The sequence below is a fragment of the Pempheris klunzingeri genome, chromosome 13, assembly GCF_042242105.1.
Source record: "Pempheris klunzingeri isolate RE-2024b chromosome 13, fPemKlu1.hap1, whole genome shotgun sequence".
NCBI lineage: Eukaryota > Metazoa > Chordata > Actinopteri > Acropomatiformes > Pempheridae > Pempheris > Pempheris klunzingeri.
The window spans coordinates 19957742-19977319 of NC_092024.1; the positions used below are offsets into that span (position 1 = coordinate 19957742).

Genomic DNA, 19578 nt, shown 5'->3' on the forward strand with positions numbered 1-19578 from the left:
AGAGCAGCGGGATTGGGAGCTAACACCGGCTGCAGGAGGAGGAAACACGGAGCGGGGGGACTCAGAGAAGTCTTTCTGACAGTTGTACAATGGAGAAGGGTCTGTGAGGTGGTGTTTAAAACTCTGAAAATGATCCGGACACTGAGCGGAGCTTCTTTTAAAGCTGTTGGAGCAGCGCAGCCTAAGCTGCTGAAGGACATTACTATCAGGCAGCTGCACAGGTAAGAGTGCCATTAGGCTGAGTGGCAGTATGGTGCTGTAGACCTGCTCAGGTTCACTTGAGGATTTAGATGAATGCTCGTTTCTCTGGTTCAGGTAGGTTAAGGAAAATGGGCGGTGCTTGCTGGAGAAGCAAACTTTTAATAGATCCCACTCATTGCCAAGGACATTTAGCACTAACAAGCAGATTGCACAACATTTCTGCTCTGTGCATAACCTGATCTGCACACCAGACCACATTGTTCACAATATGCATTGTGTCTCCAGTCTGCTTTAAGTAAACTGTGAAACAAAAATTGCACGTATTGCATGTATTGTTAATAAAGTGGTTGATTCATAACTATTGGGTGTCTTCTCCACTTGGTTAAATGAGACCAGCAAGACATCTAAAACATCTCAGAGTAGTTAAGAGATTAAATGTTCTTAAAGTTTTAACAAAAACAGCTATACAGGTTCATACAAGTCGAGGCAGCCCTGGTCTACTGAATGAAAACTCCACTGAACATTTTCACTTGCACTTGTACATGCTTCTTTTCCTCCTAAATGGAGATCCACTCACTTGTTTAGTGTTTGCCTGGCTCTAATTTTCAAAAATAAGTACATACAGATGTTGACTGTTTCTGATGACATGCTGTTCTCTAGCTTGAACACTGTGTTCCTCCGGCTCTTTGTAGATTCTTAATTAAATGAAATCCTGTGGTGGATTGTGGATGTCCTGAAACTGCTGCTGACATGCTGAACCAACCCACTAGATAGCAGTCTGTTGTAATTATGTGTCTAAGTGGATTCACTTGGTGTAGACTTGCAACAAAGCTCGATATTCTCTGTGTATACAAATAGCCTCTTAACTATAACACTTGTGCTATGGATTTTCTTATTAATCAGTTTCAAAGGTCTGTTGGCTGCTCGTTCAGTCATGTACAGTTGGACATTGTACCACTGACTGAAATATCCTGTTTTGCGTTCTGCCTTTTGCGGCCTGTAAAGCTGGTTGGTTATCAGTAACCATCTCAAATTTGAACCATCTGTAACCTCTCCTGTCCTTTGTATTTCAGCACGTATGATGTAGCCGTGGTGGGAGCTGGCATCGTGGGCCTGGCCACAGTCAGAGAGCTCATTTTGCGACACCCGTCGCTCAGCTTCATCCTGCTGGAGAAAGAAAAAGAGCTCTGTGGGTTCATTTTGGAGTTTAGTTGTTCTTGAAGAAAGAAAACAACATGTACTAAAGAGCAAAATGCTTTGCATGTCACTGTGACTGAACCCAGTTACACAACGCAGTCAGTGGGTATGACACAATTTATGTTGTGTTGGCTCTGCACTCCAGCACAATGCATCTGAAACAGCTGGAGTGACTGTGGGGCTCAAGTGCCGAGTTTTAGCTTTAATTAGAGGGTGTTTGCTGAGGAACTGTAACCCCGATATTGTGCTGCAGAACTGTTAATAAATGTGTTGCCCTACAATGTTCACATACTGAACAGCAGCAAACACCCTTAACCCTGAAAGTCAATTATACAATCTCTTGGCAATGCTGAAAGACATTTGCCAGAAGTCTTCAAAGAAAAGAACAGGTTTAAGTCAACTTAAATGATGCACAGTATTTGACATTGTTGGCCTTGGAGCAATAGTAGAACATTTTGGTAAAGTTACCATCCCGGGCCAAGAAATAATCCAAGACACAACCCTCCATAAAACCACAACTTGTTTTTACATGCTGGTTTTTGTACCGACTAAACAAATGAGATGGTAATGTGCTAAATAGCGAGTGTGTGATTGAGGTGCTGGTAGGCAGATTGTGTTACCTTTGGACAGAGCCGTACTAGCTGCTGCCTGTTTCCAGTCTTAATGCTAAGCTAAGCTAACCAGCCGCTGGCTGTGGTTTCAGATTTACTGTGTAGCCATGAGAGGTATCCTCTCATCCCATTATGGGCAAGTAAACAAATAAATGCATTTCCCAAAATGTCAAACTGTTCCTTTAGTGTGTTTTTTGACATATTTCGTGTAAACAAAGACAATATTATTTTATATTTATACTCACAGTAGCTGCAATAGAGTTTGAATGCTTTTGTTCTTCTTTCATCTTGTTCTTTAATCCCTCTGTCTCTGTCTCACTCACCAGCTTTACACCAGAGTGGGCACAACAGCGGAGTCATTCACAGCGGGATCTACTACACGCCGGGTTCGCTGAAGGCCCGACTGTGTGTGCGAGGAGCCACTTTAGCCTACGAGTACTGCGAGAAGAAAGGACTTCCTTACAAGAAATGTGGAAAGGTCTGCCTTTATATTTTAACCAGACTTTACATCACAATATGCCTGTAACACAGACAAGAAGACTCAGGTATCATAAAAAGGGCACTGCTGCAAAGAGCTGCTGTATGGATCATTGTGCCGTGTATTGATCTGTGTATTCCTGCGTTGGCAGCTCATCGTGGCTGTGGAGCAGGAGGAGATCCCCAGACTGAAAGCTCTGTACGAGCGTGGCATAAAGAACAATGTGCGGGACCTCAGTATTGTCGATGCCAAGGGAATCCGAGAGCGAGAGCCGTACTGCAGAGTAAGACCGTCACAGACGCTGTTGGTTTTCATACAGAAGGAAAGATGGCAGTGAAGGCCTATAGTATGTCACCCTTGCAGGGTATAATGGCCTTGGATTCGCCCTACACCGGCATTGTTGACTGGAGGATGGTGGCTCTCAGCTACGGCAAAGACTTTGAGGAGGCTGGCGGCACGGTGGTAACTGAATCCGAGGTCATAGACATTTCCATGGTCAAGGAGAACCCAGCTGGGAGCACTGAAGGTAAGAAACAGGTTCAGCACATCAGTGTGTCAACACAGTCAGGATTAAACAACAGCTGCAGAGTTATTCCAAGTCCACGTCAATATTTATCTCATTTTTTTATTTCCAGGAATGAAATATCCAATCGCAATCAGAGACAAGAAGGTAAGCCATGCAAATAAAAGCATCACAGTGTTTAGATGATGTTCTGTTGTTTGCACTGTTTTGTTTCTACAGGGTAGCGAGGTGCGGTGCCGTTATGTCCTGACCTGTGGAGGCCTGTACTCAGACCGCCTGTCACAGATATCTGGATGCAGTCGGGAGCCGCGGATCGTTCCCTTCAGAGGAGATTATTTGGTCCTGAAGCCGGAGAAGCACTATCTGGTCAAGGGAAATATCTACCCTGTAAGTGTGCTGTCCATATGTCCAACTCTAGGTTGTGTAATACTACTGCTACTAATAATGATGATAATAATGATAATTTATTTAAGTCATCCAAAGACTCTACACAAATAGATGAGACAGTTAGTAAATAAGAAAAGATAACAGTGGGAAGAAAAGAACAGAACAGAAATTAGATTGGAAATACAGATAAGAATACAGTCGTAATATACACATTACGAAGAACCTGGCAAAGCTAATTTAAACAGGTGAGTTTTCAGATTGCAATTTAAAGGAAGCGCTGACCCTGAACGACAGCATCCCAGATGTTTGGGCCAGTCACGCTGGAAAGCTGAAGTTACATCAAGATTTTTAATGTCAGCAACAGAGGATGTGATAAAACCAGGAATGAACAAATTTAGATGGGACACTTTGTGAAGTGTAGTGAGAGAGGCGGTGAAGATCACTTTTTATCCAGACACAAATCATTTGATTTGTCTGGATGTTTGTCATCACATACAAAGTCTTGTCTCTTAAAGCTGTGCTCCGCAGCTTCAAAATGTCAGGATGAGACAATCATTCGACTCATTTAAAGTTTGATGGAATTCAGACTAAAAAAATCGTGTAATGTGAGATCAGTAAGCTGCAGCCTCTGGATTTCTTACTGCTGGCTGGTCACGTTAGAGATGCTTTGAGAGAAACATTGAGAAAACTGGTTCAGCTGCTGTTGATTCCAGTTTGAATTTCCTCTTAAGTTTCAGTCCCTCATTCCCAGGATATCGACTTACAAGCAGATGCCTGACAGCTGAAAATAGTTTTGGGAAAATGGGTTGAATCCACAATATTTTCAGCTCTACTTGAGGGTTTAAACTGCAGATAAAGCCACTAGAAATTTTTCTTGTCCCCTCCCACTGAAAACCTCGCTGTGCACCTTTGTTCTTTCCTCACTAACACCAGCTCCTGGTAACACAGAGATGTTTAAGGCGAGAGCAAAGCAGCAAATTGTTCTGTTTCTCTGAAGCGTGCAGACAGAGGCTGAAAACAGCTGCAGCAGCCACATCTGTAGGAGAAAATAAGGTGTTTTTTGATCATTAAATCACGTAAACCTGTTCTAGTAGGACCTCCGAACACCAGCATGAACATCAACACTTTATAAAAAATAGTTACTGGTGTATTTCCAAGTTTGAAAATGCAAAAATGTCTTTGAGAAATTCTTCTCTTAATTATACGCTGTGCTTCATTTTGTGTGCAAAAACTACATGTGTAGGTCCCTGACCCTCGTTTCCCTTTCCTCGGAGTTCACTTCACCCCACGGATGGATGGAAGCGTTTGGCTCGGCCCCAACGCAGTCCTCGCCTTCAAAAGGGAGGGTTACAAAGTGTACGACTTCAATGCCCGAGACTTTGCAGATGCCCTCTCGTTCAGGTACAGCAGTCGGTCTTAATCTGGTTTTATCTTCTTCTTCGTGTAGTGTCCTAGAACTGTATTTTGAAAAGACAGATTTTGAAATCACCATAAAATGGTAGTGTAATTTCCTGGATGGTAGTTAATACTGAATATGCAATCTTTCTTTTTGTTCTGCAGGGGCCTTCAGAGGCTGGTACTGAGGAACATGACGTATGGGATTGGAGAAATGTATAGAGGGATTTTCATTGGTGCACAGGTTAAAATCCTGCAGAAGTACATCCCTGAACTTTCGCTGAATGACGTGCTCAGGTAGAATAATACACAACCTATAAATGCACCCACACTACACATTAAACGTATCAGGTGTTTGTTACTAGGTGGACTTAATGAGTCTGTAGAACAAATAAGGATAAAATTCGGCACTGCTTTCTGTAACCTGGGTTGTTTTCTCCTCAGGGGTCCTGCAGGAGTTCGAGCTCAGGCTCTCGACCGAGACGGAAACCTCGTGGACGATTTTGTGTTCGACGGCGGGGTCGGGGACGTGGGCAGCCGGGTGCTTCACGTGCGGAACGCTCCCTCGCCGGCGGCCACTTCCTCCCTCGCCATCGCAGAAATGATCGCAGATGAGGTGGAGAGTCGCTTCTCACTGTAGAGAAACATGGCACTCGCAGAAGGAGGAAAAAAAGGGAAAATCAAAGTAAAGCTTGAGGTCACCAAGTGAAACTACAGTGATTATGAATGTTATGTAAAGCTGTCCCTACAGCAGCATCCCTGTCATCAGATGGACATTTTTACAACGGGTCAAGCCTTAATTTAGGGGGAGAAAGAAACATATATTTCACTTAATCACATTTTTTACTTAACTGGTGCTTTTTCCTGTCGCTTAATACATCTGCTCAACCATATTTGAAGTAAAAATTAATGTTTTTGCACTACGCCTCTGTCCAAAAAGAAACTCATGAGTTACTGGCAGTGAAAATATTAATAGAAAAACAGGTTCAATAATATTATCAGATTGAAGCATTGAAATACAAATGTTGAAACACACAAACACACTGTTTTGAAAAAGAACTTTTATTTTAAATTAGAGATTTTTGAGAGTATAATTCTTGTATGGATCTTTTGTATGCATGGATGTGTTTTTTTCTTGAGCTGTTGACTATATGAGATTAATTTGTCTACAGTTGTAGCTGCAGAACGCACAGTTTACAAAGGACAACAGATTTTTTAAAACAATTTAAAAAACGGTTTAAACCACATCACTACTAAAGATTCTTGTCTTGTGTCATATTTACATTGCCAAATGAGGACACTTGGATCTTTTATATGCTGTTTGTATATGTGTGTGTGTGTACAGGTGGTGATTTTATATAATTCTGCTAGAATTTATTCTTGGTTATTGCAAAGTAAAAGCTTTACATATGACTAAAACTGTCCAGACAATGTTACTATAAAATTGGCTGCCCTTGCTGTTATTGTTATTCAATTTATTAACAGCAAATTAATGTTGTATTTTCCACCATAAATACGTGCATGTATCAATGGTTATGGTTTGTGCCATATATCGACTACATACTAAAAATGAGGAGCAAAATATGGATTTTTGGCAAAACTTCCCCTTCTTCTGAGACACATGGAAAAATGGCATGTTTACTGCTCAAGTGTTGCTGTCTGCAAGTTCCTGAATCAAGCATTCATTCAGTTTGTCCACAAGGAGGCAGGATCACAGCAGCAAACATCCTGTAAAAGCCCCAGTGTAAGAACAAAATATGCGTAAATGTGATGCTATTGCCAAAATCAGCTCTAAATATATTTTTTACAGGAGATGTTTATATAATAACATGGAAATAAAGAGTATTTATTTGCATCATGTATTTGGTAATCTGTCACTAATGTTTTTTTTTTTTTTTTTTGTAAACACATAAGCCAGCAAGTCAAGATTGATTTTTTTGGGGGGGTCTGTCTATAAATCAAAAGTCTTCAATATGTAATGAGACAAAAAATCCAGCCTTGTTTTTTTCCCTGTCCAATAAAATGTGAATTTACGCAGCGTGCGTGCCTGACAGCGGACGCGCGGCGCAGAGAGCAGCAGCAGCAGCAGCAGCAGCAGCAGACGGACAGGCAGGCAGGCAGGCAGGCAGGCAGGCAGGCAGGCAGCGGAGTTGGTACGAACATCTTCGACTTCACAAACCAAACCAAAAACACCTCGGCTGCTCTCCAGCTGCCCTGCTCGCAGTCATGCCTCGGACCGATCGCTGTTTTGGGGATTAACGTTGGATTTCAGCGCCCGATCGCTCCGGAGAAGATGCCCAGACGTGCAGTAAACAGCGCAGGAGAAAGTGTGCCTTGTTTGGAGCTGAACGGGTCGTGTGCCACAACATAAAACTCGGAGCGCATCAAGGCCAGCAGCAGCCTGTAGCATTAGTTAGCTAGTTGGCTAACGCTAGCCTGCTAACGTTACAGGTGTTTAGGCAGCAAATAAACCAAACGCAACTCGTAGCTGTAGTTAGCTAACAAGCTGGGCTCACATGTCGTGACTTAATATTGAACTTAATGTGCCTGTTGGTAGCTTTTTTAGAAAACGCCAAGTAGCAAGTATAACATTTAGCAACACTGTTGTTAGCCATTAGCTTGTTAGCTAGCCGCTGTCCCGTGTTTACAGCAGCAGCAGGCTACAGCCTCATTAGCCACCAAGCTAACGAGTCAACTTTACAGCTACATGTGCTTATTATCTTTCATAGCTAATTTTTCGCTGTGTAACCCAACTCAGCCGCGGACTTGCAGTGTAGTTTAGTCATAATCTTCATATTTGCAAGTTTGATTTTTTTTTCGCACCGTGCCTGCCCCGGACTGACCCACCCACAAGGACTCTCTATCCGGGGCCGATGCTGACAGTTCAGCCCGGATCACGGCAACGCCAGGAGCCGCTACAGCAATGCAGCCACAGCAGATATACGACTTTTCAAGTGACGAGAACAGTCACAAATGGAGAGGCCTCTTCGTGCAAGCTTTACGAAAGGTAACGCTGTGATTGCCACACTCACAAATCCTCCCAAAGTCCCTGTAAACTGCCTTTTTTCAAACAGTAGTGAGCATACTGGAGATTCATTGGTGAGGAATATGGAGGCACTGCTCTCATCTGCATGTCCACAAACTCCTGTCACAAGTAGTATCACATTCACATTATTAGTATGTGCAACATAAGCAAGTCTTTGCATGTAAGCAGCAGTAACTACTGATTTTAAATTGTTTTAATGCAAAGTATTCAGTGTTGTTGATCACTAATCATCACAGCACACATTTGTCAGTGTTAAATCTGCTGTCCTCGTCTTCTGTGGCTTTTGACGTCTTTATTCTTTAAGTCTCTCACCCAAGTTCCCCTTAATGACCCCCCCCCCCCCCCCCCCCCCTCCCCCCCACAACATTTTAGAAGAAGTTGTGCAGTTTTGACAAGTTTGTACAGTCTCCTCTGTTGGTAGTATTTCACAGTGTTGCGCGTAAGACGGGTTCTACTAATAAGTTGCATGGTGCTGATGTTGCCTCCATGTTTAATACAGGTGAAGCAGATCTGGGAGTGCTGCCATGTAGCTTGGAGGCTTTTTCACACATCATTATATATGTGTGTGTTGCTGCCAACCTTCATTTCTTCATTTGATTAAATAGTAAAGATGTCACATCCTTCCAGAGACCTTCTGCAGCTGATTTATGATGCTAACGTGTAAAACGTCCCACCCTTTTCCAAAGAAATTTGACATAATTCTCTTGAACCTCGTTGAAACTTTTAGGGCAGGAAACATTTTAATTTTAATGTCCTTGGTCAGCAGGATTAACCCGTATCACTTCCTTTTTGACTGTCCGTTTTCTTGCATCATCTTGGCTTCTCCCTGTCATCACCAGGTTTATTTTCTGTTTTCTGAGCCCCCCGCACTCCCACTTTCTTCAATCTTTGTTCTCAGACCTGCAAACTCATGCTAACTAGCAGCACAAAGTTATCACTGCTCTGTTTTTCTGTCAGCTTTTTTGCCTTGCTGCTCCGTTAGGTTACGTGCAAAACCTCATTGTTTCAATACTGGAAGATGCACGAAGCTTTGCATGCTGCTTTCCCTCTGCATTGTGTCTGTGTGCAAACCTACAAGGTCCTGTGACAATCTTGTCATGCATTTGTGTCCGCATGCGGTTGTTGCTCGAAAGAGTCACGAATGGGTTAAGACAGGGACCTGCTCTGTTGTGGAAAAGCTGTGCTGTTGTTTATAGTAGAGACAGGGCACCTTTTGCTAAGTTTCCATACTGTTGGGGCACCTGTGTTGTGCTTTGAGCGGCAGTGATACAAGCTCATGATGCAAGAGTACATGAGGATGGCACAGTGAAATGTGCCGCTCACCAAGGTGACCTTAAAACTCACCCACTGACAAAGAAACAACCCTGAAAAATATCCATTTATGACTGTTAACTAATACTCACTTAAGAGGGACTTATCTGTCAGTTGTTGAACTAAGAGCACATGTGATATACGTTAATGTTACACAGTTTGACACCTAGTTCCTACTGTAGAAAATTCAGTTTTTTGAAAATGGATACTGTCTAAAATACTCAAATATTCGATGTAGTAATGCAGACCAAGTTTATTTTTAAAGCTTTAAAGATTTGTCTGTAAAACGTTTTGTACTGTGCTTTTTTTAATGAAGTTGGTGAACTACCCTCGTTTAAAGTGCAGCTCATAGTGAGAGTACTTTAAACTTAAGCTGTCAGATCAGTTATTGACACACGCAATCTGCACTTCCTTCCCTTTTGTTGTGGTTTTTCGTTTTTTTTAATTCAAAGTAACATTAAAACATCAAAATCACTCCAAAAAGGTATTAAACGTTTTATTAGGCTTAAACCTAATAAAACCTTCATTTGCACAAGGCCCTAAACCTGGTAAAGCAGGAATATTGTCACCACATAGACTTTTAATGCATTCATTTTAGATTCACTGACAGGTAAGCAGCCGTTGAATTAGCCATGTACACATCACAAATGTCATGTTTATAAATAACACAATCCTTTTTCTGAGATGGTGTGAGGAATCAGGTGAAACTGAGAGAGCAGGTGGTGGGCCGTGGTGCCGTGGTTTCATTGTCTCAACTTGTTACACAACTGCCGGAGGGAAAGCCTGTCAGAGATTGACGCAAGAGAGGTTTGTTATGGTTTTGACAGACTGTGACTCGCTGTTTTTCACAGCTGTCCACCGGAGGAGGGGTTTCCTTGTTAGAAGGAGCCGTGGTGGATGGCTCCACCTCTAAGAGCAATTAGATTGTTGTGTAGAGGCAGGATTAATGAAAAACCTGTTGATGAATAGGCACTCTTCAGAGTCAGAGCAGGGAAGTAACATACTGATAAACTAGGGAAGTGTTTTAAGATGTGTCACCTTCTTCCAACGGACGGTTGATCACTCGCAGTGCTTTGTCATAAATTTAGCCTGTATTTACTGACATTTTTGCTGTGAAATTAGGGCGGGAATGATTAGTTGATTGACAGAAAATGAATCATTAACTATTTTGGCAACCAATTAAACGCATTTATCAGACATAAATGCCAAATATTTGTTAGTTGCAGCATCAAATCTGAGGATTTGCTGCCTTTTCTATTTCATATTATCATAAGTTAATATTCTTTTGACCGTTAAACAAAAAGTTTGAAGACATCTCCTTGGGTTCTGGTAGCTTATAGTTGAAACTATTAAAAGATTCATTGAAAAAATAAGAGACAGATTCATCAGTAATGAAAGTAATGGTTAGTTGCAGCCCTGGATGATGGTGGTTAAGCACCGTGAGCAGTGTGATCTCTTTACATGTAAGAAATGCAAGCTTAACTACACATCTGGAATGACGAGGGGCCTGATAAAGGTGCGAAAAACCTGAGATTTGAAGTTGCAGCTTTAAGTTTATGCTGTTCTTGGGTTAAGACACCGACCATGAACCCCAACGTCTCCAGTTTGAATCCGGCCGTGAAACTTTCTCTCCCATGTGTCCTGTCATCTCTCTTGTATTGCTGTGTAATTAAAACAGAAAATACACACAAAATGATGATTAAAAGTGTTGTCCACATGCAAAAGTAACCTTGTTTGTTATAATATCATCAGTGAAAAGGGCAACTTTCATGTAAAAGGTAAAAGCAGACACTTTCCAGTCACATGTGTGCTCACTGTGACATTTCCCCCACGAAGGAGTCCACTGTTTGTCTCCCAGCTGCGTCTGCGCGTCCCGGCTATTCTTGATCACTGTGGCTCGTGCCTGGTGCTATGCAAGAGCGTCATTTAGCCTCTGACACGCTGGTGTTGATAATAACTGTGCATTCCCCGGGTCTGCTGTTTCACTGACGTCGGGAGGAAGGCCAGAGCATTGCTGGGTACACTTTCATTCCATCGCCATGTTGAGTTAGCGCTGCACGATGCCGCTGAGTTCACGGGGCTGAATCAGAATCACTTATTACAAGCTTCTACTCGGACGATCTACCGTATAAGGTCCAATTCAAATATTATAACAGATACTGTACAAGAGTTCTCAAATTATTTCTAAATGCGACCAAAAACTACTACATTTATAAAGTGCCTAGTGCCAGAAACAGGTCTTGCCATGTCATGTTATTTCTGTGTCAGTTTACTTTTATTACCTCATATTTATCTCATCTTTGATCTGTCGTCAATCTAGATAAAGGTGACTGAGCTGGCGGCTCGAAGGGACTCCGCTCTGGGCCAACCTGGCACAGTAATATTCTGAAATTATATTTGGCGCGTTCCCAGACTGCTGCCATAGTCAAATACCAGTATTCTCACTGCAGCTCCATATGTTCATTAAATCACGTCAGTTTAACATAAACGAGGTTTTCAGCTTCACTACAGCTCTCAAGGTCTTCAGACAACAAGTAAAATACATAGTTGTACTAACTATGTGCAGCCTGCATCCAGTCTTATCTACAGGCTTTTAGAGCTGATTTGGGTGTTTTGTGAATGTATCTATGGAGTTGTAATTAACTGTTTATTTATTTACTTTACATTTTGTATTTGTTTCTTACCAAGTTGACAGTAGAGAGGTGACAGGAAATGAGGGGATAAAGAGATCAGGAGTGATGTAATGCTACGAAGGTCTCAGGCTGGACTCGAAGCAGTTTATGGTTGATGTTTTAACCTTAACGGAACCAGGGAACACCTATTTTCATGTTTGTTTATTCATTTGTTTTTTGTTTTTTATTTCATAGTGGTCAGAGAGGTGATCTGCAGGGACAAAGGTTGAGAATAAATGAGAGTCACGTTTTACTATTTGTCACTCGGCGAATGTTAATTTCTGCCCTTATGAACTCTGAACATGTGGATACGTGTCTCTGGCTTTGCTGTAGACAAGTCAAAGCAAAGACAAATAAATAAAAAAGTAAAGCATGTGACTAGCAAGTGACATAAAAAGCTTCGCATTGCAGCACGTTGTCCCGTCTCCAAGATGAGCGCTGTTGATTGGAAAGGATGTTCCTGGTAGCAGGTTGCACTTCCTGCACACCAGCTGGGGGCCGTCCGCACAGAGGAGCCCAAGTAGAGGAATCGGGCTGATAAATATGCACCTTCACCACCTTCTCAGAGTATTGAATCAGGTCCGCTCGGGGTTCAGACGGAGGATGGGTGGATGCAGGCCCACAGGGGTCACTGGGTCAGGTCAGACTGGGGTCACAGTGAGGCCACACGCTGTCGACGGCACGAGCACCAGCCATCGTCTTGATGATGCTAATGTGAGGAGGGCTAGCTAAATGTCAGCAGAGGAGTGTATGTATGGCTATAGCTGTGTGTGTGTGTGTGTGTGTGTGTGTGTGTGTGTGTGTGTGTGTGTGTGTGTGTGTGTGTGTGTGTGTGTGTGTGTGTGTGTGTGTGTGTGTGTGTGTGTGTGTGTGTGTGTGTGTGTGTGTGTGTGTGTGTGTGTGTGTGTGTGTGTGTGTGTGTGTGTGTGTGTGTGTGTGTGTGTTGTCTTCGAGTTGATCTCTGCCCTATGTTTCCCCAGACAGTCTGGTTGTAATGGCAGATGATGTCATGGCATGAATCACAAACAGTGACACATGCTCGGATATAATAACAAGCCCCACCCCCACCTCGACCCCCCCCCCACCACCACACCACACCACACACAAACACACACACACATGCATGCACACGCACATACACACACACATACACACTCAAGCCACATTACCTGCAACCTGAGCCTGATGCAGCCCCCATGTACACAGCCAGGAGAATAATCAATTGAATTAGAAATGTTAACCCTGTATTAACGCTGTCCGTCCAGCCTCTATTATTACCTCCAACTTTTCTGTCCTCTTACCACCAGCACACACAACAACACCTGATCCATCTGCGTGTTACAGTTGAGGCGTGCTGTCAAAAGGTGACCTGCATCTCCTCGGAGAAGCTCCTCAGAGTTGCTACCTAGAATCCAAACTACTTTTTCACATTTCGTCTGCATGTGTCAGCTCCTTTGCTACACTGCACCAACAAACTTGTGTCAGTTTCCACGACTATTGCTTTTGATGATGTCGCACTTTTGGGGTAATAAAATCTTCCTTTGGGGTAAAATGACTGTGGTTTGGAGATTTGGAGAAATGCTGTGTGTACTTTTCCACTCCAATGATCAGATTTTTTTCCCTTCACTTTCACTTTTAAGTCGCACAGTCTGCTCTGTTGTGTTCTGTCAGATCTCATTATTTAAGGGTGTTGTGTGCCAGAGCGTGTTACAGTTATGTGTTTAAGATACTGTGTGAGCAGCATTTAACTAACTCACTTGTATTCAGGTAATATTTGTTATTTCAGGACCAGGGTCTCTGCTTCATGTGATGATGCCACCAGTGTCACCATGGTTTTATAAACATGGTAGAATTGCAAGATAATATACTTTTAACACCTTATTTTGTAGGTGGATCGATTGTCAGTGTTGTGTTCTTTTAGCAGCAAGTCCTGTGTGTTGTCTTCCTGACAGTTCAGTCAGTTCCTGGTTTGAAAACATGGCCACTATATTGGACCACTTCTGCTCTGTGTGCAGACTTTTTGTGCGTTGGAGACACTTGCATGGTGCTGCAGTTTCATTTTGTCATTATCATTGAAAACCAAAGTTGCTTTATTGATTTATCTATTAATCTGGCAAATTTTTTGTTAGTCACTTTATTGTTTTGTCTGTACAGTGAAATGTCAGGGAATAACCATCACAGTCTGACAGACCTCATGGAGATGTCTTCAGATTAGCTATCAAAAACCAAATACATTTAGTTTACAGTGATATAAAACAAACATTAAAAGAAAAACCTTAAAGGTGCAACACTTGATTTTTGATCAGTTGATTGACACAATTATTCTCAAACTATTCTGATAATTCATTATCAGTTTGTTTGTTTTGTTTTGTATTGTAAACTAAATATCTTTTTGGAGTTTTGACAGTTAGTTGGATAAAACAAGACATCTGAAGACCTGTTATGGACATCTTTTACTATTCTCTAAAGTTTAAATGACTAAATGAGGAAATAACCTGCAGATTAATCGCTGATGGAAATAATCATAAACTGCAGCCCATCATTTAAATCTCTCATTGAAGACGCCATAAGGAAGAAAGATATTCATGATTAAACAAGATCAAAATTGTATTAAACAATTCCTCAATCAGCAGATTGATTCGTTAATTGTTTCAGCACTAGTTTAACGGTGGTCCAGCTTTAGTGATTTTTTTTCTTAAGGAGAGCCTTCTGGGTAATTATGCTGACAACTGCACTTTGTACAGTTTTTAGAAATTGCGTCAAAGCACGTCTGCTCGGTGTGTGTGGTCCACTATTTGCACTTTATCCAGAAATGGATGCACTTATGTTGCTGCAGGGCGCTGTGGATAAAACATGGACCAGCTATATTTTTTCCTGGTAGTTTCGGTCTGTCTGTGAATCCTGGTTTTCCCTCTGCTGGCGTTGGCTCTGCTCCAGTCTGTGTGTAGTATGAGCCTGCTGCCTCCTCGTACACGCACATCAATACCTCTCGGTCTGCCGCTATGATCTGCTCTCCCCGGGGGCTTCGCTCTGTGTGGGTAGAGAACAAGGCGGGGGGAGAGTGAGCGAGCGCTGGGACTTCCTGTATGCTAGCCTTTCCCCTCTTAATGGAGCTGACCCATGAAACTGAACACCTTAACACGGCACAGGACGATGTGCATGAAAGCTTACGTATGATGGGTTCATTTTAACGTCTTTGCGTGTGGGAGTGGGAAATTAGTAAGCCTGCAACTTAGTGTGTGTGTGTATATATATATATATATATATATATATATATACACACAACTTCCCACAGCCCGAGGTGACGTCTTGACAAGTCATTCACGATTAGGGGCCAGTGATAATATATACCATGAAATAATATACTTATATTTGTCTACTATGAGAGCTAATCTGCTCTTTATTTTCCAGGTTGTTTTTTTTCTGTAAACTGTCAGAAAAGTGTGAAACAAACCAAACAAAGAATGGAGAAAATAACAGATGAATTGATAATGAAAATAATTGTTAGTTGGCATAGAGGATTTTATCGATATTACCCACCATATTTACATTATATTGATCCGAATTGGTGATTCTGCTTGATAAATGACTTAAATAATTAATGGATTATCAAAGATGCTTAAATTTGTTGATTTAGTGATTGAGTAACTGATTGTTTAATCATTTTTGAATGCATAATAGGGCTACAACTAATGCTGATTTTCATTATCAATTCGTCTGTAGATTATTTTCCCAATTAACCAATTAGTTGTTTGGTCTATGAAATACCACAAAATGGTGAAACTGCTCCCTGAAGCCAAAGATGACGTCCTCAAAAGTGAGTTTTGTCCAAAAACCCAAAGATATTCAGATTATTGTCATAAAGGAGCAAACAAACCAGAAAATATTCACATTTAAGAAGCTGGAGTTGAGAATTTTCTTCTTAAAGTGAATCAAAACAATTCTAAAAATAGTTGGCGATGAATTTAATAGTGTAAGTTTAAAAATGTAAGTTGTTTAATAGTCGACTAGTGGTTTTAACGGACTAACCAGCTTTTATGCATAATGGGTGATAATTGTGACATTTACACCAAATTCCTCTGTGAATCTGTTGCCTTGAGCTCAGTTGGTGCACATTCAAAGTGATGAAGCAGGATGTTTTGAATTCACATGTCTTCTTCAAGGGAAACGTTTCTTCTTCAACCACGAAAACCCCAACGCTTTTCAAATTCAGGAGTTCCCCTGATATTTTTCCACTCAATTGGTTTCATTTCGTTTGCACTCACTTCAGTGTTCGCTGCCAACTGTATCAGACCATGTTGCATCCATCACCCATTAGGATCAAGTTTCCGTGGTACTGTAAATACACTGAGCCGTAGTCATACCTGCACATGGCCCTGCTCTCCTTTCAGTCCTCAATTTAGACGCCCTCATCAAGCAGAGCTGACAGATTCACTGGCAGCAACTCGCTCATATGACATCTTATACTGTCATTTCAAACTCGATTGTCACTCCGTTATTAATTCTTAAATGTTTTCCATTAAAGTGTTTTTTTTTCTACAAAATCATCTACTAAACAAACACACAGGGCTGCAACTAATGATTATTTCATGATCGATTAGCTGATTATTTCCTCGGTTAATCGTTCATAATGACACAATTTTAAATCCAAAGTGACAGATTTAAATGTCTTCTTATGTCCAACCAGCAGTCCGAAACCCAAAGATAATCAGTTTATTCGTATATAAAACTAAGAAAACCAGAAAATAACCACATTTGAGAGGCTACAAATAGTGAATAGTGTTTTTTTTTTTTTTTTTTTTTTTTCATTCTGCAGCAGGTTATTTTGGTACTTATGTAAAAATATGTGCAATATAATTATTACTTCACTTGACAGGGACAGTCGAGTATTTATGAATATATGAGTTACCCAAAAAAAGCAAATTTTCTTCCCAGTTAGTTGATATTTGGCAGCACACATGTTAAGAATAAAAGCATTAAAAGAAAATACACAGCTACAAATAAAGCCTGTTGTAATTAGAACTTGTTTGATACCCAAAATCAACAATAACTCGAAGACAGTCAATAATTCAACATAAAGCATGACGACACAATGTTAGTGCTGGTGAAGTGTTTTTATTGTGTACACAGTCCACGATAAGCAGCTACAGTAACAGTCACTGTTGCATGTGCTGTATTTTAATTCATTCTTTATCATGTTTTTATCCAAATGACATTCAAATTTGTGTATTTCTGTTCTGCTCTGTCTACCATCCTGACATTGTTGGAGATAGACAACACTTGTTGGATGTGGGCCCCTCAGAAACGGGCCAACTATTCTGTGAATGGAGTCAGGGGAAACCCCCGTAGTTTCAGTGTGGTGACTCACAGCTCCTGGTCTCCTGTGGAATTTGGTCAAGTGCTTACTTGCAGTTCAGAGAACATATCTTGTAACCTACTTCTGCTTTGATATATATATGTGTGTGTGTGTGTGTGTGTGTGTGTGTATATATATGTTTTTTTTGTTTTTTTTTTCCAAATAGAGTTGTGGCTTATTTATAGCTGTTCAGTCTTGTGAGCGTGCATCAAAACACAAATGACGTACAGAAACATAAACGAGGCCGCGCTGTGGCTTCAGATTTTCCAGCTCCTCTTGTTTTAAAAAGCATCTGACTGTAGTTAATGAATCCAAAACAGATCTCGGAAAACAGGAGGTCCTTTATAAACCACTTTTTAAGTGAGAATTTCACCTTCTTCTCTTTCCTCTGGCTTTTGATTTTATTTTTAAACGAATGAACTTAAACTTGAGACCGAGGGGACATCCTGCCCGTGGCTGCATCTCTGCTAAGTCAGAGCACAAGAATGCACAGAGCTCGGTCTGCGTTGACCTTTTAACTCTCCTCTCACATTCCTTTATCCGGGGGCAATGTTTTGTCATCATAATGCCCCACTTTACTATAAGCCAGGGTAATTCCATCACTAGCATGTGAACAGGCCTGGCTTTTGTGAGTCCAGAGTAAATGTTAGGCCGTCTTTCTATCCACCTCTCTCCTCTCCTTCTCTCCCACAGCCTTTTTTTCCCTCCTGCTTTAAGTCTGCTCTGGGTGCTATAATAGTATCTCAACTGACAGCATTCCTGCAAGAGGGCACGGCCCGAATGACGACAACTTTTGGGAGGCTGGAGGCTGGTTGGGGGGTGTTCTTCTTTTTCCACTTGTAGACCTGATGATGCCACACCTTCTCTGCTGCCTGCACCTAAAACCACACCTTCTGTCAGGCTGGTTCCACCCTCAGGAGAAAGCCTGGATGACTTAATACATCAGCAGAAGAGACCTTTTGAATGCATGTCTTTTTCCCCGTTTTTATGGAAACTGTATTTGTAGGCAGATTTATTGTTTGGCAGAGTCCCGTAGCTTAATTTGAAGTAGAATAATTTCCTTGATGTAGAGGTGATATATCTGTTATGTGCTGCTGGAATTTACATGCAGAAGGATTTGTGTGCTGTAGCCCAAAATGACAAATCTTGAATGCTTCTTATTACCCCAGAACAAACATTTCAGATGCTTCATATATGTCCTAGATTTACTCATTATCTCATTCTGTTCAGTGCAGTAAAACAAATGAACATCCATACGTGAAACTTGCTTGAAATTAGTAATCCTTCACAATGAACTTTTAGTTGGCTCCATATTAATTCATTTTGTTTTGTTTAATTTTTAGTTTATGTTGGCACGGACAATGCATACAAGGACACGCAAACATCCAAGAGACTTCAGAGTCAGCTGCCAACAACTGCCCATGAATTATGTTGTCGGAAAGTCATATCAGAGTTTACAGTGTGGAAGATGTTGTGATTTTTATTGTTTTCTGTCTATATCTGTTTTGTGTGTGTGTGTGTGTGTGTGGCTTAGCTGATACAGAGCAATATGAAGCTGTAGAGGACAGTTGACCTCCATCCTCCCTCACACAGGGACACACACACAGAAATGCTGCTGCTTGATAGCCAACTCTCTGAGTGAGATGTCTGAGCTTGTTTGAAAGTAACAACAAGGATGTGTTATTTAAATGCTCCCTGTGGTACAAAAGTGCATTACAAAGTGATAATTATGTAAAATTCTGAAAGAAGAAGTAACCAAATGTTCACTGATGAAGTGCATGCAAGTTGATTTTCACACTGTGGTGAAATAACTTACTTATGATTTATTTAGAAGGTCTCCAGCTGTAATGAAAATTACATATAATTTGCTGCCAATGAGCTGAAACATGCAAAAACCACTAATATGACCCCTTAAGACCAAGAGAGAGGGTTTGTCTTCAGTCAGTCGTTGTCTGTACTTGCTGACTTTACGTCATTAAATGTGACCTGAGCCTAACTGAGGTGCATCATACCAGGTGTTACTATCAGCTTCACAGATTACACAGTTTCAGTTGACATCATGTCATGCCTCTCTCAGAGAAGATCAACCATTCTGTATCTGTCAATCATTTCTTCCTCTTTTTTTCTTTGACCAGCTTTAAGGTAAACTACGAGGGCATTGAGTGCGTTTCACTGCCCACTGTATTGTACGCTTTTGTTTATGTGACAAAGTAAAGAACCTTGATATTTTTCTCAAACTTTCAGGTACAGAAGCAGGTCCACCCAAACCTCCAGGCGAAGGAGGATGCCCTGCAGCACATCGAGGAGCTGATTCTGCAGCTGCTCAACATTCTGTGTGTGGCCCAGCCTCGCACCGTGCAGGATGTGGAGGTAAGGCGTTCTACGGAGCACCTCAATAAGA

At 41.4% G+C, this 19578-nt stretch overlaps 2 protein-coding genes across 4 annotated transcripts in view; both read left to right on the top strand.

Annotated features, from left to right (window-relative positions):
- Positions 1 to 12: 12 nt before the first annotated feature.
- l2hgdh (L-2-hydroxyglutarate dehydrogenase) lies at positions 13 to 6629 on the top strand. 2 transcript variants are annotated; one of them, XR_011585294.1, is made up of 11 exons: positions 24 to 221; positions 1275 to 1390; positions 2336 to 2487; positions 2639 to 2770; positions 2851 to 3013; positions 3123 to 3157; positions 3230 to 3397; positions 4641 to 4798; positions 4958 to 5089; positions 5237 to 6057; positions 6089 to 6629. XR_011585294.1 is itself a non-coding variant. In XM_070842265.1 (10 exons), exons 1-10 carry the CDS (start codon positions 130 to 132, stop codon positions 5430 to 5432), a joined length of 1344 nt encoding a protein of 447 aa, XP_070698366.1. In that variant the 5' UTR covers positions 13 to 129; the 3' UTR covers positions 5433 to 6629. The 2 variants fall into 2 exon arrangements, 1 of the variants encoding a protein (XP_070698366.1); XM_070842265.1 differs by having other exon boundaries at positions 13 to 221; positions 5237 to 6629.
- A 906-nt stretch (positions 6630 to 7535) lies between these two features.
- The window catches only part of sos2 (son of sevenless homolog 2 (Drosophila)), a 34722-nt gene continuing 22679 nt past the window's right edge, over positions 7536 to 19578 (top strand). Inside the window, exons 1-2 of one of the 2 annotated variants that reach the window (XM_070842093.1) lie at positions 7536 to 7799; positions 19422 to 19547. In XM_070842093.1, the coding sequence (XP_070698194.1) occupies positions 7716 to 7799; positions 19422 to 19547 (210 nt within the window). In that variant the 5' untranslated portion in view covers positions 7536 to 7715. Of the gene's footprint in view, positions 7800 to 12343; positions 12401 to 19421; positions 19548 to 19578 lie in introns of those variants that run through there. The other variant, XM_070842094.1, reaches the window with a different exon arrangement.